The sequence below is a fragment of the Aptenodytes patagonicus genome, chromosome 1, assembly GCF_965638725.1.
Source record: "Aptenodytes patagonicus chromosome 1, bAptPat1.pri.cur, whole genome shotgun sequence".
Classification (NCBI taxonomy): domain Eukaryota; kingdom Metazoa; phylum Chordata; class Aves; order Sphenisciformes; family Spheniscidae; genus Aptenodytes; species Aptenodytes patagonicus.
In genome coordinates, this window is record NC_134949.1 from 142,172,877 (window position 1) to 142,191,764 (window position 18,888).

Consider the following 18,888-nt stretch of genomic DNA (forward strand, 5'->3'; position numbering starts at 1 on the left):
GGTTACAGAATTTAATAGATCAATTTGTTAATCATCATGGGAGGAGATGAAATATGTCCTTATACTTCACGTAAATAACAGAAGATTAGGATACTATTATCGTGACAAAAGCAAAGGAAATGCATGCCAAGTACCCAATTAATGCAAATCAGCACAATCCAATTGATATTAGTCACTGTAGATGCATTTATTCTGACTAAAGAGCTGGCCTTTGCATCTGAAGCAATCAAATCGCTCTGATGGTAAAAGTCCAACTTGGAAAAGCAACTAAACTGAAAAAGCCAAGTTTGCCACTCTCTTCCATGCCCATCACCTGCGTTTGTGAAGGCTTTCTCCTGTGCGACACAATTATTTTTGCCTCCAACATGTCTAGGTATGGAGGGGTTTTACTGGTAAGCTCCTAGCGGAGAAGCCACCCGTATGCCCCCAAACCACCCTGCCTGTTACTTAGGGGTCCCCTTCACTGATTTTCCCAGATGCTAAGATACATTTCTCACAGTGTTTCAAGAAATTAAAGTCACTGCAAGCACAGTCATGCAAGGTTGTGTGGCTGGAACATTATTCAAGTGGCAGCTACCGCAGTGCTATGTAATGCTGTAAAGCTGCGTTCGTAAGTTCAGAAGAGGCTGTGAAGGTAAGAATCCCATTGTTAAACACGAATATAGATATTAACGAAATAATGTTACGTTTGGGCACACAGTGCCCTTGCCATTGCCACAGAGAAACATTAAGAAGCAGATGCCTCTGAAGGTCAAGGGTGCCCTTAGCCCCGTTTCCCAGGCAAGCACCTGAATAGGAGAGGGGCAGGGGTCCTGCCTGGCCCCGGGGTGCTCGTTCCTGGAAGCCTTCTGAAGGCGAATGGCAATCGCTGAAGGAAAACGGGGGCCAAGGTAAGAAAGCAAGCCCTAGTTTCAGGGACACCCCGGCACCAGGGCCCGGGCGGGAGGCAGCAGCCCCGGCCCCGCGGAGGCGGGCGAGGGCGGCGCGGCTGCCCGCCGCCGGGGGTGCCCCCGCCAGGCCGCGGGGCGGCGCTCCGCCACCCCTGCCCCGCGGCGGGCCGGGCCGGGCCGGGCCGGGCGGGCCGGGCCGGGGGCCCCCCGGGCGGCGCAGGCAGGCGGGGCCGTCCCCGCCCCCTCTCGCCGCGCCGCAGCCGCCGGAGGCGAGCGGAGCCCGCCAGTGTGCGAGCTGCCGCCGCTGCCCTCCGCCGCGACTCCCGCCCAGCCCGGAGCAGCCCAGCCCAGCGAGGCACGGCAGAGCGAGCCCCTGCCCTGCTCCCCCCGCATCTCCCGGGCGACGAGAGCCAGCCATGGGTAAGCGAGCCGGGCTGCGGGGGAGCCCCCGCTCCGGGGCCGCAGGGGCAGCCGCAGCTGCGGGGAGGGTGGGAGCGGGGGCAGGTGCGGGGCACCCCGGGGGTCGCGGCGGCGGCCCCGGCCCGGCCTCTTCCCGCGGGGCGGGGGGCAGCAGCCTGTTGAGCGCCCGGCGGAGCGGGCCGGGGGCGGCCGCCCCTCAGCCCCCTTCGCAGCGCTGGGGCCGGGCCGCTGCCACAGAAACTCGGCGGGAGCGGGCGCGGGGGGCTCCTGGCAGGCGGGGCGAGCCGGCGGGGCAACGGTACCTCGCCAGCTGCAGGGCGCTTCTTTCCTTAAAAAATAAATTAACAATAATAATAATAATAATAATACAAAATCCTGGAGCTATAGTTTCTTGGAGGCGGTTGTACGCAGCCAGCCCGGAGTGTGTCTTCTGCCCCGGTCCCGCTGAAGCTGAGGAAGCGGTGTGGTCGGGGGGCTGCGCCGCACGCCGGAGGCAGGGGCGGCCGTTGGGGCCGGGCCGGGTCGGAGCGCCGCAGGGCGCGGGGAGCGCGGCGGCCGCGGGCGGCCCCGGTCTCCCCGCGGGGCTTGGCGGTGCCGCCGTCCGGCGCTGGGGAGTGACTCGGTCTGGCCCCGGCATACCCCGAGGGGTAAGCCGAGACGGGGGGGTCCCGCTCAGCCCCTCTGCGCCTAACGCGGGTCCGCTGGGGTGCCGTTCGGGTTTTGCCAGGGGGTGAAGCGTGGTTCGGGAGAGGGTGACTAAACTCGGGGGACGGGGAGGAGAGCGGACGTGCCTCGTCAAGGTGGGAAGCGTTGAGTGCGCCTGTGTGCCAGGCGTAATGCGTTTCGGCGTGAGCGTTAGGGAATCCTGTGGGCCATCGGGATAACGTGGTGTGCTTTTCCCTCTTGTAGCTTGGGGTCTGCGCGGTGGAGGGAATTGGGCGTCGATGGAAAGTGGCGGCTTCTGTTCCCAAACTCATGGGGAGGGGAGCACTTGTGCGAGTGCCTTAACATGAGCAGAAGTGAGGCCCCGGCGAGGGAAGGATTCGTCGCGCACATGGGTCACTCAGTAGTCAACACACACGTTCAGCATTCGCATCCTTTTAGCATGGGCTGCTTCCTGCGAGCTTTCCTTTCAACCAACAATAGATCCAAATTAATTAAGCAGTAATGAAAGTTATGAGGTTTGGAAAAAAGAAAAAAAAAAAAGAGAAAAATACAGCTGTATCTTTGGTCTGGTTTGCCAGTGGCATATTATTGCTTAGAGGTTGCAGCTGCTGAAGCAGAGCTATCAGTGCGTGCCCGTGTGTTAATATGCACATACTGATGCTGGCACTGTCTCTGGTTTTAATTAAGAAGGGGGGGGAAAAAAAGAATTAATTACTAAGCCAAAGCCAAAGGAAGCTGACAGAATTCCTATGGTTGCTACTTTGTTAAATTAATTCGCATCACTTAATTCCTTAATTTCTAAATGCTTATTAACTGGTTTGCTCCCTAGCTTAGTGAAGATCAGACTCCTGTAGTATTATGGTCTTTTTACTAAGCTTTTTTGAAGTTTCCAACACCCCTTTCAATGCATGTTGAAGTACTGATTCCTGCTGCCTCTGCAGCTCTGAAGGCTGAAACAAACAAACAAACCAGCTATGTTACGGGCACCAAAAAGCTTATTTTTTGCGTGCATATTCTGATACTTTTTAGACTATGCTTTCCTTATGTGAACTTTTGATATTGAATGAAACTGTAAAGTTGACGGCCTCTCCCATGTCTATATCTTGGTGTCCTTCTCTTAACATACACTTTTACTTTACTGCCATGAATTGATGTCAAATAAATCTTGGAATGGGGATGGAAGAGGGAAAGAGAGGAAGGAAGGTTTTCAAATATCTTAATAAGAGAAGTGTATTCATTGGATTATAACATCTTATTTGGGGGGGAATAAAATTTGTTAGATAAAACATGTAAAATTAAGTGTCTTTGCTGCTAAGTCTATGAAACTGATTTTTCTTCAGTAAATTAAGCTGCTAGGGGTTTGAAATCAAAAAGTTGTTTTAAACCTTTGTGGGTGATTCATCTTGAGGAGAAGCAAATCTTTATTTCAGTACTAAAATCTTAGAAAAATAGTAAAGTTAGTCTTGCGGGTTGTGGGTCTGCAACAGTGTGAGAAATGTATGTTTTAGGTCCGTACAGAATGTCTCATCCTGAATGTAACAGTTGGGAAAAGGGGAGTGGAGAGAAGAAAACATTTCTGGAACATTTTCGTCATAATGATGATAATAGCACGAAACTCTGCCTGTCGATTTCTTTGCTTCGAAACTTCTTTGCTTGTTGGGTGATCAAGCCATGCCTGATGGGGTAACAGACGTGTGGTCAGTCAGGAGAGGGAACTTCTAGCACAAATTGCAGATGAAATACTTCAAAAAGAAGTCACAAAAAGAAGTCTTTGTCAGCTGGGGATCCAGTCGCTCATGAATATGATGTTTTGTTTATGCCATTGCATAACTGCTGCCTTGGCGTTAGGTAGGCTGAGGCTGATGTGACTGTCTAACCAGGACTTGTTTGGAGCCCCGGAGCTGATCCAATGGCAAGGATGTATTTGACTGGTTCTCATCGAGACCATTTGAATTGTCCTTACTCGCACAAAACTTTTGTGTAGGACTGGCCCGCTGAGGCTGATTATTATTTTCTTTTCGGAGGTGCTGAGAGCCCACAGCAGCCATTGATGTTCATTGGGCTTTTGGCTCCCTCAGTGCTTCTGAAAGTCGGGCACGTTGTGTTCAACACCAGTTAGGGTTTGCGTCTGCTAGAGGGTCATCAGTAATAACCAGTGCAGTGCTTTGTGCACCTCGTGCGAGAAGGCCCTCCTTTTGGCGTCTTACATCGTGGCACACACTCTCCCAAACGTAGTGTCTCATCTAGGAGGTGGGAAGGGGGCTGTTATTTTACAAAATGAACAAAAAATGCAAAAGGTTTTTGTTCCTAAAAGCTTGAAAAGTATGATACGGTGTCATTTCTTGGGAACTGTGTGTTTTCATAATTTTACACCTTTTCTTCTTTGTGCTCCTCCAAACTGTTGCTTTCAAGTAAGAAAAGTGGTTGGAACAGAGTGGGTACATGTATTATGTTTTGTTTGTTTGTTTTAAAAAAAGATACAGAGGAGAATACTGTGCACAGACAGGGGATGAAATGATGCCCGTCTTCATGTGGGTTTGTGTCCCATCTCTTTGCAGTCCCTGTGCAGGAACTGCTGCCTCACAGAGCCTGCAAACCCAGGAGTTCCCAGGGGCATGATGCTGTGCCGCACCGGGGCCATTGCCCTGTCCTTCACACCTTCTGCAGCGCATCCAGCTCCCCCAGCAGTACGTGCTCCTGCATCCCGACAGCTCTTCCCTGCATCCCAGAGCAAACCATCCCTGCCCTGTAGGCAGTAACCTGAGGAGTTCCACCTTAGGGGCTTCTACCACCCATAGAAACGGTCCTCGCTTTTATGTGAAACGTGTCCAAAGTAGGCTCAATTATTCCCTAAACCAGGCTTTCTTCTTATAAACAGCTGGGGGCAAATCCTGAAAGAGAATCAGTCCTCTTTCTTTCTGTTCGGCTATACACTTTGTTCGGGTGGGAGCTGAAATCTTTTGTGTCTCACAGTAATAGTAAAATCTGATTAGTATCGGTCATTAAGGGTGACTGGATTTCAATTGCCAAGTGGTGTAGTCCTTATTCTGTTAAATCTTGCACCTCTTAAATATATTTAACCTCGTTCCTATTAAAAAAAGAAATTAATATTAAGTTTATCTTCTTTTAAAACCTGTGAAATACAAAATTTTATACTGCTGCCCTTCCTCTATCATCACACCACCTGCTTAGGCTATTAAAAAATACTTAATTTTGCCTTCTCACTGTAATCCCTTCTTGTCTGAGAAGGAGGCGGAGGAGAAAATGTTGTGCATTTCAGTTATTTCCCGGTATCCTAAACAATTTGTGGTTTCACGATATTTACAGATTCTCCCTCTTGCTCTCTTTATAAACATGTGATTCAGTAATATAGGAAATCTGCTGTCCCGTGTGTGAATTATGATATCACTGATAGATCTCAAAATGTTACGTTTCAGAAAAACATACTGGATTATAGATTACATCCCTGGGAGGGCTGAACTGTGGCAGTGCCTGATTATCTGTCTTTTTCAGAGCGTTTCTAGAATTTCTTAAACCAGTTGAAATCTGCAGGTCGCTTTCGATGTTTAAAGGACTTGAAGCATTCAGTTGTTTTTCTCAAGCCAGGTATGGTTTTTTTCAAGTTTGCTTCCACGTGTTATTATTCCAGCAGTCGTCAAGTTGCAAGCATTGTTTTTTTAATACAGTATTTTTTCTATAGCCTTTGTTTTTCAGGATTAATGCTATCTAATCATAGAATGGTTTGGGTTGGAAGGGACCTTTAAAGATCATCTAGTCCAACCCCCCTGCCATGGGCAGGGACATCTTTTCACTTGCTGAAAGCCCCATCCAGCCTGACCTTGAACATTTCCAGGGATGAGGCATCCAGGGATGGGGCATCCACAACTTCTCCAGGCAATATTTAGTAATATCTAAAGTCACTATTCTAAAAAAATAAGTCCAAAGTCCATTTCAGGATAAGGTTAAAATAAACTGAAAATAAACCCAGTGAAGCCTGCTTCTTGGTGTATCTTTCATTCCTTGTGCAGTGGCATCGTGTTGTCCCTGAGTGGGTGCACGTTCTCATAGTGAGGATTTTGTTTTCCCTGAGATATACAGCTGGTACAGCCAGACCCAGACTCACTCCACATATTGTACTTCCACTGATGGTATTTGGATGTAAATGTGTTGTTATCTTTCTAGAAATGCAAGCGCATTGTATCCAGTGAAATTTCACTGGGGGTAAAGCATTTGCAGAGGGAGCTGCTGTGGATTGTTACATTACCACACTTCCCATGATGGCTGTTCTTCCCACTGAAACTTCGGGATTTCTCTTTTTTGTCCTCCCCTTGCGCATCCCAGCTCTGTGTGCCCTTCACCCCTCCCCAGACACGCATGCACCTGGTCCCCGTGAACGTGTCCCCAGCATCTGCCCGGGCTGCACATCGCCTTGTTCCTCTGTGCATCTCCTTGGGCCGTCCCCATTGGGGGACTTGGGGGACTGAGTGCGTGCACGGAGCCGCGGAAGCCACCTTCCTGTGAGTTGCTCAGGTTTCTCCTGCAAAAAATTTGAACCTATCATGGCACCACAGTGTTAATGCTGCAGAGGATGTATGTATTTGCTTATAGTGTACTTTTAACATAGGTGCTGCTTACCCCAGAGCATAGGGTCGAGGCTTGCTCCCCATGGAGTGCATGGTATCTCACTGGGGTGCCAGTCTGGTGGGGTGTGTGGTGGCATGTTTGGAGGGTTGTTCTCCAGGGTTCGCCTCAGCGTGCTTGTGGCTGGATTGGTTTGAGCCATCCAGAAAAATCAAAATCCTTTCTGTTCTCCCGGCTGGTTCCTTAAAATCCATTTGGGTACAAGTGCCTCCGGGTTTGAGTTGTGGTGAGCAAACGTAAGGAAAGATAGTTTAGTCTCCATATGGGACGTCAAAGATGGTTGTATTAAAGTAATGGGTCTCAGCTGAGCCCGTGAGGCTCTGTACAGATGCAGAAGCCTGCGCTGGGAGGATTACTGGGTCAATACCCACAATGGGCGAAGGACAAAACAGAGCCATGGTGGCTCTTGTCCATCGTGTCCATCTTGTAAGGTGGCTTCTTCCAGGTCGTATGCAATGTAGCCTGTGGCCTAGAGGAAGCAAACTCAGCGTGACAGTCCTGGGGAAGGAATCCACATCTCCTGGTCCTCTCCCAACTTTTCTTCTGCAGGTAGGTATGAACCTCTGACAACTGAGGTGCCAGGGTGGCTGTGCCCGTCAAAATTCCCTGTCACCCCTCCCCTGTAAACACAGTGAACAACAGTGGAGGAGATTTGACCATTCAGTGTAACAAGTAGATAGCGTCGTATGCACCACTTCGTCCTCAGCTGTTTGTTACTTTCTATTGCTGCTCTGTCCTGGTGCTTTGGCAGTCTCGCTCTCCATAATTATTTGTCTCTTGAGTTTTAGGCTCAAAAGCTTGCATGTGGAGTTGCGGCTTGGGAAACATTTACAAGCAATGCAAAGAACTATGAGAATTCAAGATCTTTTGTTCTCCCTGGTTTTGGAGCTGTTTGTCTAGCAGGAATTTCAAAATGTGAATAGAGCTTATGTTTCATTAATAGAAAGATGTGCCTGGTGCAGAGCTATCGAGTGGTACAAACCTCGGTGCATTGCTGTGCGTCAGTTTCGTGTGTGTTTGTTTTATGCCTTGGTAGTTGAGTGCATGTGACACTTGGAAATTTTCACCTAAAGTTATATGTACAGAAAAGGACTTCCAGGAATGTGTTTGTACTTAGTGTTTAGGTTTGGGTTTTTTTGCCTGGTGGGAAGAATGCTGAAAAGGACTGTGGTTCAAAGATAGCTGGGACCTGGATCATGAAGAAGACTGGACTTCTTGACGTTACAAACTGATTTGGAGTATCCCATTGTAAGATACAGCCTTTGTAATTTTGTGAGGGTTTTTTAATGTTTTATTAAGAGCATAGAGCAATCGTTGCATATTGCAGCCTAAAACTCTGTCTTTGTATACATTCCTTCAATCCCAATGAAAATATAAGAATTGCCCTGGTCTAAAGCATACATAAATCAGAGAGTGGGATTACACTGAAGGCAAACAGGGCAAAACTTGCTCCATTAGTGGCCTAAGAGTAAGGAAGCGGCTGGCTTGCCTTCCAGGTGCTGGTTTGTGGGCTGGCGGGTAGAAAGGACACCTTGTGTTAACAATGCAGCTGGTCTGGAAGTCCAAAAACCAGAGTAAATGATGGGAGTCCAGCCAGAGGAGGATTACATTTTGAGTAGTGCACTGGTTTTCTTAATATTGGAAACATACGTTTGGGCTTATTGGCGGTTTTGTTGAGCTGGAGCTGTGGAGCCTGCCGCTGATGGCTAACCGAGGAGGAATCCGACTTCCTCGTGCTGCCAGCAAGGCACAGCTAACTGGGACTCTCCAATGTCTGGTTTTCGCTTTACCTTTTAGTCTACGTTTTTATCAGCTTGCATGCTAGAAAATTCATTCAGGCTTTTCAGTCCTAATGCTGTGTGTATATCAGTGAAGCTGCTGGGTGAAGGTGAGTGTTGGCTGCCTGCACCCTTTGTGAGCCTGCCCGGGAAAGCAGCTGCTGTTCCACCTTATTCAAGAGAGATTTCCCACCGATTTTTTTTAAACTCCATGGGTTTACGTATGTTTTGCTTTCTGATGGGACACAAGTGTTTTGCAAAATAAGAGAGTGGTTTTTCCAACTTAAGATGTCTTTTTAAAGCTGCTTAAATTCTAGATGCTGGGAACCTCTGTCAGGATTTGCTGGAATGAAGTTCTGGGCACGCATCGTGCCGACAAATGCTGTGCAAGTCTAAATTAGTGCAGGGCTCTGGCTGGATCTTCAGTACTTTTTCCGAACTTCTCTATTAAAGTAATTTTCACTTTCTTGTTGGTTGTTTTTTGTGTATTTTGTTTTTGGGTTGTTTTTTTTTTTGAAGGAATAACTTTTGGAAGGTTTTGAATGATTGCTGTTTGTGTGTAAACTTACACTTTTGTTACCAGAACAGTGTTGACATAAATGTCATGCACTTTCCCAAATGAAAGTGTAAAATGAGTTGTATTCGTTAGGCACACAGCTGAAAATAAGTTTGCCACGTAGAACTTCCCCTGTGAGAAATTAAATGCTTTTCTTGAGCTGCTTAGGCGTGTATTAAAAAAAAAAAAAGTCAGGAGGAAAGATGACTAGTGGGAGTATTTGGAGCTGAGAACTTTTGGTGCAAGCACAGGGATCTGCTCCAGTACAGCAAGAGCCCACAACCTGCAAGGTGTAATGAACAATAACACCTGATGCAACATCTGCTTAGGCTCTGTGTTGGGCGCTGGTACAAAAACCTTGAAATCTCTTGAAATCTCCGAGATGTTTGTCATACCACGTCAGGGGAATGTAACAGAATCTAGTGCATCATCTATTATTGCCTGCTCCCCAGCCAGTGAAGTTATTAGGTACTAAAGCTGATAACGGTTTCATTGAGCCAGTTTTATGTAAGCAGATAGAAGGAATGCAATGCAGAGGGGGCTTTGCTATGCGTGACTGATGTAGCCCGTGTTAGTAATTATTTCCCTCATGCAGTGTGTACCTTCACTCCGTAGATGTTTTTCCCATTCCGTGCTGAAATTAAAGTGGCAATTTCTCATGCTTGGTAATTGTCTGATGAAAATCCCCCATTTCAGATAATGTTTGGAAACTTAAAGAAATAATGATATGGAATGAAAAATAGCTAGTTAAGTCATTTTGGTTTTTATAGCCTGTAATTTTTAGCCCCTCCCTTTAAATTATTTTTAAACAGTTTGAAAATACCTGTTTTTCTCCTCAAACTCAAACTATGAGAAGCATATAATGGATACTTAATCTTTAACCTCCTCCTGAAATTCTTTGAGGTTTTTTGTCTTATCTGCCACTAATATGCTTGCAATGCCACGTTTGAGAAATTGTTGTAATCTACCACATATTGAATTCCTCTTATTCCTCAGTGGAAACCTCAGGGAGGAAGAAAAGAACCAGGAAGGAGTAAAAAAACTCTTGAAAATGCTAATTTAAAGTAGCCATGGCAAAGTGAAGGTAAGTAAGGCGTGGGTGGCGCTGAAACAAAACGCAAATGAGGTAGCAGCATGAGTCAAGACTTGAATGACTTTAGCTTTAAACAGTCTGCAGATTTCATTAAAATGATTTTATTTTCCTGTAAAACTTTATTTCTGGATTTTCTTAGGTTTCCCATGGCTGTCATCATAAAAACTGCTGAATGTTTTCCCCATTATGGTCGGCTCCCCAGCATGGATTAGGCTCTTCCCATCATCCTCGCAGAGAGGAAGTGCTGGACCTCATGGTCGAACCTTGTCCTTCCCTCCCTCCAAGCTGTTTTCTGCCAAGTTTTGTGGGCAGAAGTATGTGTGTGGATAGATGGTTCCCTGCCTCCCGTATTCCTGTTGGTGTTTGATCCTCCATTGAAAGCTTTCTCCCTGAAGTGGTGGCCAAGAGCACTTGCCAGTTTTGCGCATGTGATGAGCAGGGCTGTGACACCATCTGATGGTGCGCTGGGCATGTGCAGGTGTGTTTTCCATAGACGATGTCTCTCTGTGATAGCTGCTAGCTTTTATCTGTTTCAAAGTAAGTGATGTACCCCTGCTAGAGGTAGAAAACAGTGAGGACATTGGGAGAAACAGCTTTAAAAAACCCAGAAAGTCAGGAGACACTCTCTTAAAGTAAAATTAAGTGCTTTACTGGAGGGTAGTTGCAGGGTTGGCTTTCTGTTTCCACAGTGACAGAAGGGCATGGCGCATGTGGAATATTAAATGTTGCCGAGGCTAATGGGAATGTCCCAGCTGTTGTTAAAACCTGATGTATAAATGTGTTGATTACTGCACACTGAATCTTTTTTCTGTTCTTATAAGAACATACAAAGAAAAAATTCAGGAAAATACCAGTGTAGTTACAGTCAGTGCTGTCTACTTCCCCTTACAAAATGCGTTCAGTTGATGAAACTATTTTGTTTCATGCTCGATTAGTTGGTCTTAGATAGCATTGCTGGTTTTTGTGTGTAGAGGTACTTGCCAAATTGGTCAGTAGAATGGCTGTAGGATGGCAATCTACTTTCTGAAGTTCACCTACCATCTTAGAAAGAATCCTGATCAAATGGGTTAGAGAATTAGGAATATTCCTTGTTTGCAACACGGTTGTTAGAGTTTAACTGAGGGATGAGAATGGAAACAATACCTGAGTTTCTGTTACAAACCAAAGAAAGGAACCCTACCAGCTACTTGGAAAGGTGGTATCTGTTCATTAGTTCTTCCTCTGGCATGCTAAATGGGTCCCTGTGCAGGACTCCTGAGGAGGGTCTTATATGGACTTCATAAGAAGAAGCAGTTATCCAGCCAAAACGTGTGTTCCCGAAGCATTCCTTCCTCTTGCCCGTGGTATAAGGCAGGCTTATGGATTCAAAAAATGCCGTCGTGTCTGCTTAAGTTCTCATCTGCTGTAATCCTTCTTAAAATACTTGATCCTTAACCGTTTGGTTTTTAGGGAAGAGGCTGGTAAGATTAGTAGGAGGGAAACATGCCTTTTTCCTTCCGTACGCGTTTGTGAGCGTGACTGCTGTGCCCACTTCCCACATGGTCAGTAGTCTGTCTTCTTCTGTACGTGTGAGATGTCCCTTATGGTAGGTCATGTACCTTGTAAATAAAGTAAGCGTTTTCTATTGCCTTGCTCAGAAAATATGTCAAGCTTTTTGTTGCATGTGCTTCATTGCTCCAACACTTGTGCTTTGCATTTGCATCTGGTTGGATCTCTGTGGAGAGACTTTTCTTCTCCTCACCCAAGTTTAAACACAGGAGAGAAATGATTGCATTTATTTGCCATTTTAATAGTATTTTTTTGTGTCAGGCAAAATTACCGACATCACAGCAGTATCCCAAACCTGAATTGATCCTGAAGTGCTACATGTAGTCCCAGAGACATTCAGGATTTGGCTTTGGGGCACTCAGATGACTTCCATAGTCACAAGTGGACCTGCAGCAGGAGCCTTTGCTCTTTGGTGGCAGGCATGGCTGGAGCTGTGATGCTTAAAGCCTTCAGGCTTGGCGGCTGCTGCGTGCCCCCCTTTGTCCTGAAGGGGACAGCTGGGAAGAGCACCCTGGTGACAGCCTGCATCCCAGGCCTCCCACAGCACTCAGGATGTACCATGCCGGTGCTTCCTGCTAGGAGATATTGGCAGTTAATTTAAAATCCTTCCCCTAGGTCATCATGGCTTTTAAGGATCTTTTGCACTTATTATCTCAGAAACGCCTTTCTTCTTTGAGCATGACCTGCCAAGGCAGCTGTGTTTCTCTTAAGCACTGAAGTTAATGATAAAAAACATGACGCTTGAGAGAAGGACAGCAGGATTACAGCCCTTCTTAGCTGTGTGCCCACTGCCAGCATACCTTCTGTGGGAGACCAGCGTGATCAGGGGCTTTTGGGGCTACAGGACAAAGTGTAAGGCATGGCTTGGGCATCTGCGATCCTTTCCGCAAGGGGTTTTGAGGACGGTGCTTGTATGGCCTTTCGGGGCTTAGTGTGAAACAAGGCAAGCTTGCTTTTTTCCCCTGGTGTCTGGTTTTTGTTTGTTTTTTTGTTTATGGAGTGCAATGGAAAAGACTTTTTTTCAGACGTAACAGTAACACTGGATAAAAGGGACCTCCCTGTGTTTGTGTATACTGCTGACATATACTTCACTTACAATAAGCCCAGTGGACTAGGTGGCTTTGCATCTGAGGGTAATCACAATGCCCTGTATGCACTAGGGCAAAAGTTGCTAAGTGTGGATGTCTGGTAGTGTTCTGGCTTTACAGCTTCTTTCCTGTCGGAGTTCATATAGTAACCTAAACTTGCCTCTGTTCACATGACCTTAAATTGGCTATTAACTCAGTCTCTCACACACTACCATGCAGACTTTTTCATTTCCAGCTTTGCTTGGGAGCTCCGTCTCCTGCTGTCTCTTTTCATGAAGCTGTGTGTGGGCTTACCTGTAGCGTGCATGGTAGGAGTTTTCATAAGGAAATACCTTCCCAAATGTTAGCCCTGGCAGCTGTGCCTCTGTGGAGGCACGTGGAAGAGTCAGGGCGGCAGTGCCAGCAAGCTTCACCACTGTCTTTTGTTTCCCTCATAGCTATGGTGACCCTGAATGTGAGACCAAGAATGTACGCGCTGGAGATGATTTAAGGAAATGTGCAGCACTACATACTAATTAATTCAGGTCATGATACTCATAGGATAAGCACAGCAGCTTCCTGCCTCCCAGGTGGTTGCTGCGGTTCTGATGTGAACCCCTTTGGTTTATGCCAAGAAAAAACCTGCGGAGTAATTAAAATGAACCTGAACTGCTTCAGAGGAGCCTGGTTTGAATTAGGGCATGATTATTAACTCTAGCAGTATTTGGCTTTGCTAAACCTTTCCCTTCCCTTCCATGATGTTCATTCCCCTGCCACTCCATCAGCTCAGTAACGTCTGCGCTGGGGTAGTATCTCTTTAGATGAGACCGCTCGTCTCTGTAGAGAAAACAAGGGCTTGGCTAACACGTACCTCAAGCCTTGGTGGGCCTTTGTCAGGGGTGCAGTGCCCACTGCAGAGCTTGCTGATGGCTGCCAGGGTCTCATGTTAGCCAGTCTCCAGAAAGCCAGGACTATGGGAGCAGAAAATGGGGAGTGAGAAGGTAACTTTACGGCATGCTTAACTGTACTGAATGCTGTTCTTCTCGTGGGCATCTGACATAGTTAACAAAATCAGACTGCTTGGAGTTACCGCATTAAATCCAAGTCCTTTGGGCTTTAAGGGCATTGCCTTTTGTATGCGTGTGTGGGAAATTCAGGAAAAAGCAAGACTACAAGAGAGTTTTAATCTCAAGCCATGGAAGCTCTGTTAGTTTGAGGGCTCAGAGTCCCTTGATTATGGTTTTCTTTCGCATGAGCTGGATGATGTGCCTATTTTTTCTTTGTATGTAGATGACACCATTTAAAAGAGTATCTTCAAGCCCTATTTGTGGGGACGGTAAACTGTGAACATGGGTTTTCATCAAAAAACTGCATTAAAGCTTTTTTGAAAAGAAGCATTTTGCATTAGGTTGTCTTGTCATCAGGTCACAACTATGGAGCCCTAGTTTCAAAGTCTCTCATGTTACAGCTGTGCTACTTGTTTTCCAAGGCATTTTTCACAGGATCCACTGGGAGCTGCTGAAATGGTTTCCCAAATTCTTCTCCAGTATAGTGCCTGGATGCCATGATGCCCCTGCCTTGTTCTGCTGTGCCGTACAGTGGTGTGGTAAGGCCCTCCATGCCTGTGACCTCTGGTGATGGAGCGAATATTATTCTTTTTTCACCATTGTTTGTTTTTACAGCGCTTAAGAAGTTGATGTTGGCAGAAGAACAAAAACAGTAGGATTTTTTTTTTTTAATCTAGACAAACAGGATACTTATACTAGAAAGGCTTTTCTCTCATAAGAAATTGAAATGTATTTTGTGGAAAAAATGTTTGAAATGTACATTGTGGTATGCTGCCTTTTTTTTTTTTTTCCCTCCTCCTCTGAAAAAATTGTCTCTGCTGTGAAATGAAACTAGTCCTTAGTTTGAAGGCTCGTATTAGACATCCCCTCAGCTTGGGAGCAACTGGAAAGGAAAGCAAATGTATGAGTTTTACAGAGAGGCTGTGTTTTGGGCTGTACTGTTTTTCCCTGTTTCTTCCTTGGAAGTTCTAATTTATCTTTGGAAAGCCCGAGAAATTAGAGGTCACTAAGCATAATTTTCTTTGGTCCTGTAAAATGATTAAGCATTGATAATCTCTAAACGTGACAGTCCCTTCTCCCTTTTTAAGAATCACATTTTTGCAAGACGTCATTAACCTCCACTACCCCTAAGATGTCCCATGCTCTTTAGAGAGGGTGTCTCTGCTGTCTCCTTACTTTCTGTGTGGGAGGTGGATTTGCATCCTTCAGAGAGCTCCAGGCATCTAGTTCTTAAGCACAACAAAATCTTCGCTCTTGGGTCCCACTCCTATCCAGCCATTGTCTGTTGTAGTCCTTGAATGCTGAAAAAATCACAAGACCTGCTATTATTTTGGAGGCTTTTGTTTACTGTTTGGTTTCTGAGCACTTAGTGGCTGGTACTTTTTTCAAATTTTCCCTCTTCCGTGTTGATGAATGGAAATCTACTTTTTTTTGCATAATAAAATATGCAATTTTTCATGCATGCTTTAGAACTGGGACTTAAGTTCGGCACCTGATCTTGATAAACTTGGTGATGGTATTGCAAGAGGCAGTTCAAGTGTAGCTAGCATGCCTCTCTTCCTGCATGACACTAGTACCTTTGCCCTTGCTTTGGGAAAAAAAGGCTAAATATGTTCCACGCTGCCTGCCTCTGCTTTTTACGCTGTTCTCTTTTGTATAGGGTTTACTGTTGCGGGTCTATAGGAAAGCGCAAACCCTGAGCCTATAACACATACGTAAGACCTGTGTTTTAAGGAAGGATACCTGAAAGAAAACTGTGGAAACAAAACGGGGATCATTTTTTTGGTAGGTGATACCTATTTGGATAGACTTAGAGTGCCTGGAGGAAACGTGTTGTCCTGTAACATGGGGATGGTACACTTTAAATTCTCAAAATACTCGGTGCTTCTTCCCCCATCTTTTCCCTGTAGTGAAACAAGATCTTGCTATAAATTTATTGTCCGTGTTTGAGTGATGCAATATGTCTATCTGATACTTCCGTGCATTCCCTGTTCAGTCGCTAAAGAGGCTCCATCAGTTATGTCTTTGTTACAAATGTTTAATTTAAAAATGATAAATTTGAGGGTGGGGGAATGGGGATTTTCACAGTAATGTCATTAAGGAAATGTTGCAAAACTGACGTAAGCGTCATATTTTTTTGCTCTGCAAGCTCTGCATTTTTCAGGCAAACTTTGTCATCACAGAGCAGTTAGGAAGCAGCGGTTAGTGGGTCAGGCAGGCCCAGGGGGCTAAATTGGCTTTTGTTCAGCCAAATGTTAGTGCTTTTTAATCAACGCTGAATTCTGCGTGCAACACTCTCTTCCTTCCCCAAAGCCATAACAAAATAAAAATGGGTATTCAGTCGGGTCATGCACAACATCTGCCCTTTACTGAAACAGTTAGGGAGTTACCACAACGAGGGAAGAGAAGCTGCCTGTAGCTACTGTTAGGGCATCATTTTGCCACCGTGGCTTTGGTGGTCTGGTACAAGCAGCTGTCGATGGAGATCTGCGCACAGTCCTCAAACTCCCTTTAGAAGGAAGAGGAGAATTTCCTTTCATGTTTCATGCAGCATTTTTACAACAAGGTGCAAAATTCCAATAAAACTGTGTCCCGAAAATTGGAAGTGAAATTAATTTACAGTGCTGTGGAATAATTGCATAGATTTCTTTTTGCCCTGTACAGCTTCCATAGGTGTTAGGCTACTTCACCGTAAGGAATTGTTTTTTCAAATCTCACTGCTGCCACCTGTTCAGTCTCTAGTAAAGAACCAGGAAGGAGTAAAAAAACTCTTGAAAATGCTAATTTAAAGTAGCCATGGCAAACTGAAGGTAAGTATTTGGGGAGTGGGTGGCACTGAAACAAAACACAAATGAGGTAGCAGCGCGAGTCAAGGCTTGAATGACTTTAGCTTGAAACAGTCTGCAGATTTGTAATGTAATTTATGTGATGGTAGAAATGCTGGAGGCTTTGGACTTTCTTGTCTAAATGGCTTATATATACTCTACTATAAACCGTCAGGCTATCCTGAGAAGTTTCAATTTGCCTTGATATAGGTTGTTTTTTGACAAAAGGCTTCATGCAGGCCAATTTCATTTTAAAAAAAGTCCGTTGTGGTAAAAGAGCCTCAGTGGACATCTAATGCACGTGTCTTTGGTTTGAAGATTTTACATTTGGCTGAACTTCTTCCAATTAATAGGAGTTTATTAAACTCTTCACCCAAAACAAGCTGAGTCAGTGCTGTATTTAAAGTTAAAAATTAACCATGATTTACTGGATGCATTGGTGGTTGCTGTAAAGGAACCTAAGAGCAAAAAATGGTAATTTTCTTTTTTAGAGTTCTGAAGCAATTCACTCCACTATCTTCCATGAGAAGAAATAGGAGGATCTAGAGCTAGGTGATGTTGCCTTAGTGTTGCGAAGAACAGGAGAGTTAACTTGGTTTTGTCTTGTTTTGGGTGAAGAGCTTAAAAACTAAAAACATTAATTATTTTTAGAGGGTTGTTTTCTACAAAATATTACATTAGTGGATGACTTTCTCCTGAAACTTCCAAATACAAATAGTTTTAAAAGTAATGAAGATTGCTCTGAAGTGGGTAACTCATCTCTGGAAACCTAGGACTAGTTGTCTTCTCATAATGCTCAGTGTTGGCCCCTCCTTCCCCCATTATATGGCAAGCTGCAGAGAGGCAGTGGGCGCAAATGGAAGTATGAAGTACCTATTTGAAAAAAATAGGCTAAAATGTGAAACCAAATGCACGCTTATTTAAATAACTAATTCATAGAGGGGAACTGTGTCTCAGGGCGCAATCTGTTAGCGTTCCATACTCGTTAATACGAAATTCTGTCCCAGTTCAGAAACGCACGAATATATGTTCTTGTCCCTAGACACACCGACAAGCAGCCTTGTGAGCTCGAGAGGCAATGCTTAGTGTACTTGGCTGTAGAATATGTAAGTAGTCTGCTAGAGCAGGGTCTGTATGTGCATGTTTATGTTAAAAAGACATGTAGGAAAATACACATGCACAGCAGGTAGAATTTAGCCGATTTGACACTTTGCAGTAGTGTTTTATTACCGTTGCAAATCCTTGCTTGCTTTTAACAGGCAGGAAAAGTCATATTTTGTATTACACTTAGAATTAGGAAAAAAATGGTTTGGAGTGGTTCACAAAGCATGACTTGGAATAATATTGGTTTGGCTGGCACATTGCATTAAAGACCAAATGAAATATTTCCTTAGCTTCATCTTTCAGGTAAGCAATTACAGAAATATGCATTACCATTTGATAATCCAGAAAAACCTTCTGATTATACTAAGATCTACAAAACATGTTTCATGCTATGAGCATGATCTTGGAAATTGTGATTGAAGATCACTTCCATGAGAGCTATCGCCTACCATGGTAATGAAGTACGCTGCAACTTGGATACAAATGATTAAGCTTATATAGAGAAATGTCACATGAAAGCATGATTCCTGACTTCTAACAGATGATTCAGGCTAGCAATGGGGTAACATGCATAGAAGCTTGTAAGATAGAGATTGTAAGTATAATTGCACCTTGTACAGCTATATACATCAATTAAACTACTCTTGTGAAAAAAGGTTTGGTATGTGACTGTGTCTGTGAGAAATTAAGCTTAGGGTGTAATTATTTGGGAGCAGGGACTGTTTTGTGGGTTTGTGTATCACTCATTAGAGCTGGAGCTCACCCCAATTGTGTGGTCTAGGGCAATTATGGGAAACAATATGGGGGAAAAAAGTTTATTTTAAGATGTGCTACTGTTTCAAAAAGAATGCCTTTTCTCTTAAAAGTAGATCAACCTAAAATGGAAATGCAACTAGTAACAAACACTGTGCCCTGCTAGGAAATTCTCTAAACTCAGTTGATTACTGCAATTCCACGCATGGCTTGTTCAGTCCTTTGCTGGGCACTGCTTACCTGCAGAGGTGGTAAGTCATTTTGGCATGCTGCTTGAAATTCTTTGACCTTCCAACACTTTTTAGTATCTGGCTGATGTCCACTGTGGTTCGGATAGGAAGCCAGAGAAGGCTTAAGCTCAACTCTGCTTATATCTTTGAACTTCGAGACAGAGACGTCATTAGAGCTGGCAGCTATTAGACTAAAGCATTAAAGGGGTTAGAGTGAAACCCTTGCTTTCCTGCGTGAGTAAGAAGCTTC

At 44.9% G+C, this 18,888-nt stretch overlaps 1 protein-coding gene across 2 annotated transcripts in view; it reads left to right on the plus strand.

The window, feature by feature from the left end:
• Window positions 1-1,171: 1,171 nt before the first annotated feature.
• The window catches only part of GPM6B (glycoprotein M6B), a 111,539-nt gene continuing 93,822 nt past the window's right edge, over window positions 1,172-18,888 (plus strand). Inside the window, exon 1 of one of the 2 annotated variants that reach the window (XM_076357370.1) lies at window positions 1,172-1,310. In XM_076357370.1, the coding sequence (XP_076213485.1) occupies window positions 1,307-1,310 (4 nt within the window). In that variant the 5' untranslated portion in view covers window positions 1,172-1,306. The remainder of the gene's footprint in view (window positions 1,311-18,888) is intronic. The other variant, XM_076357405.1, reaches the window with a different exon arrangement.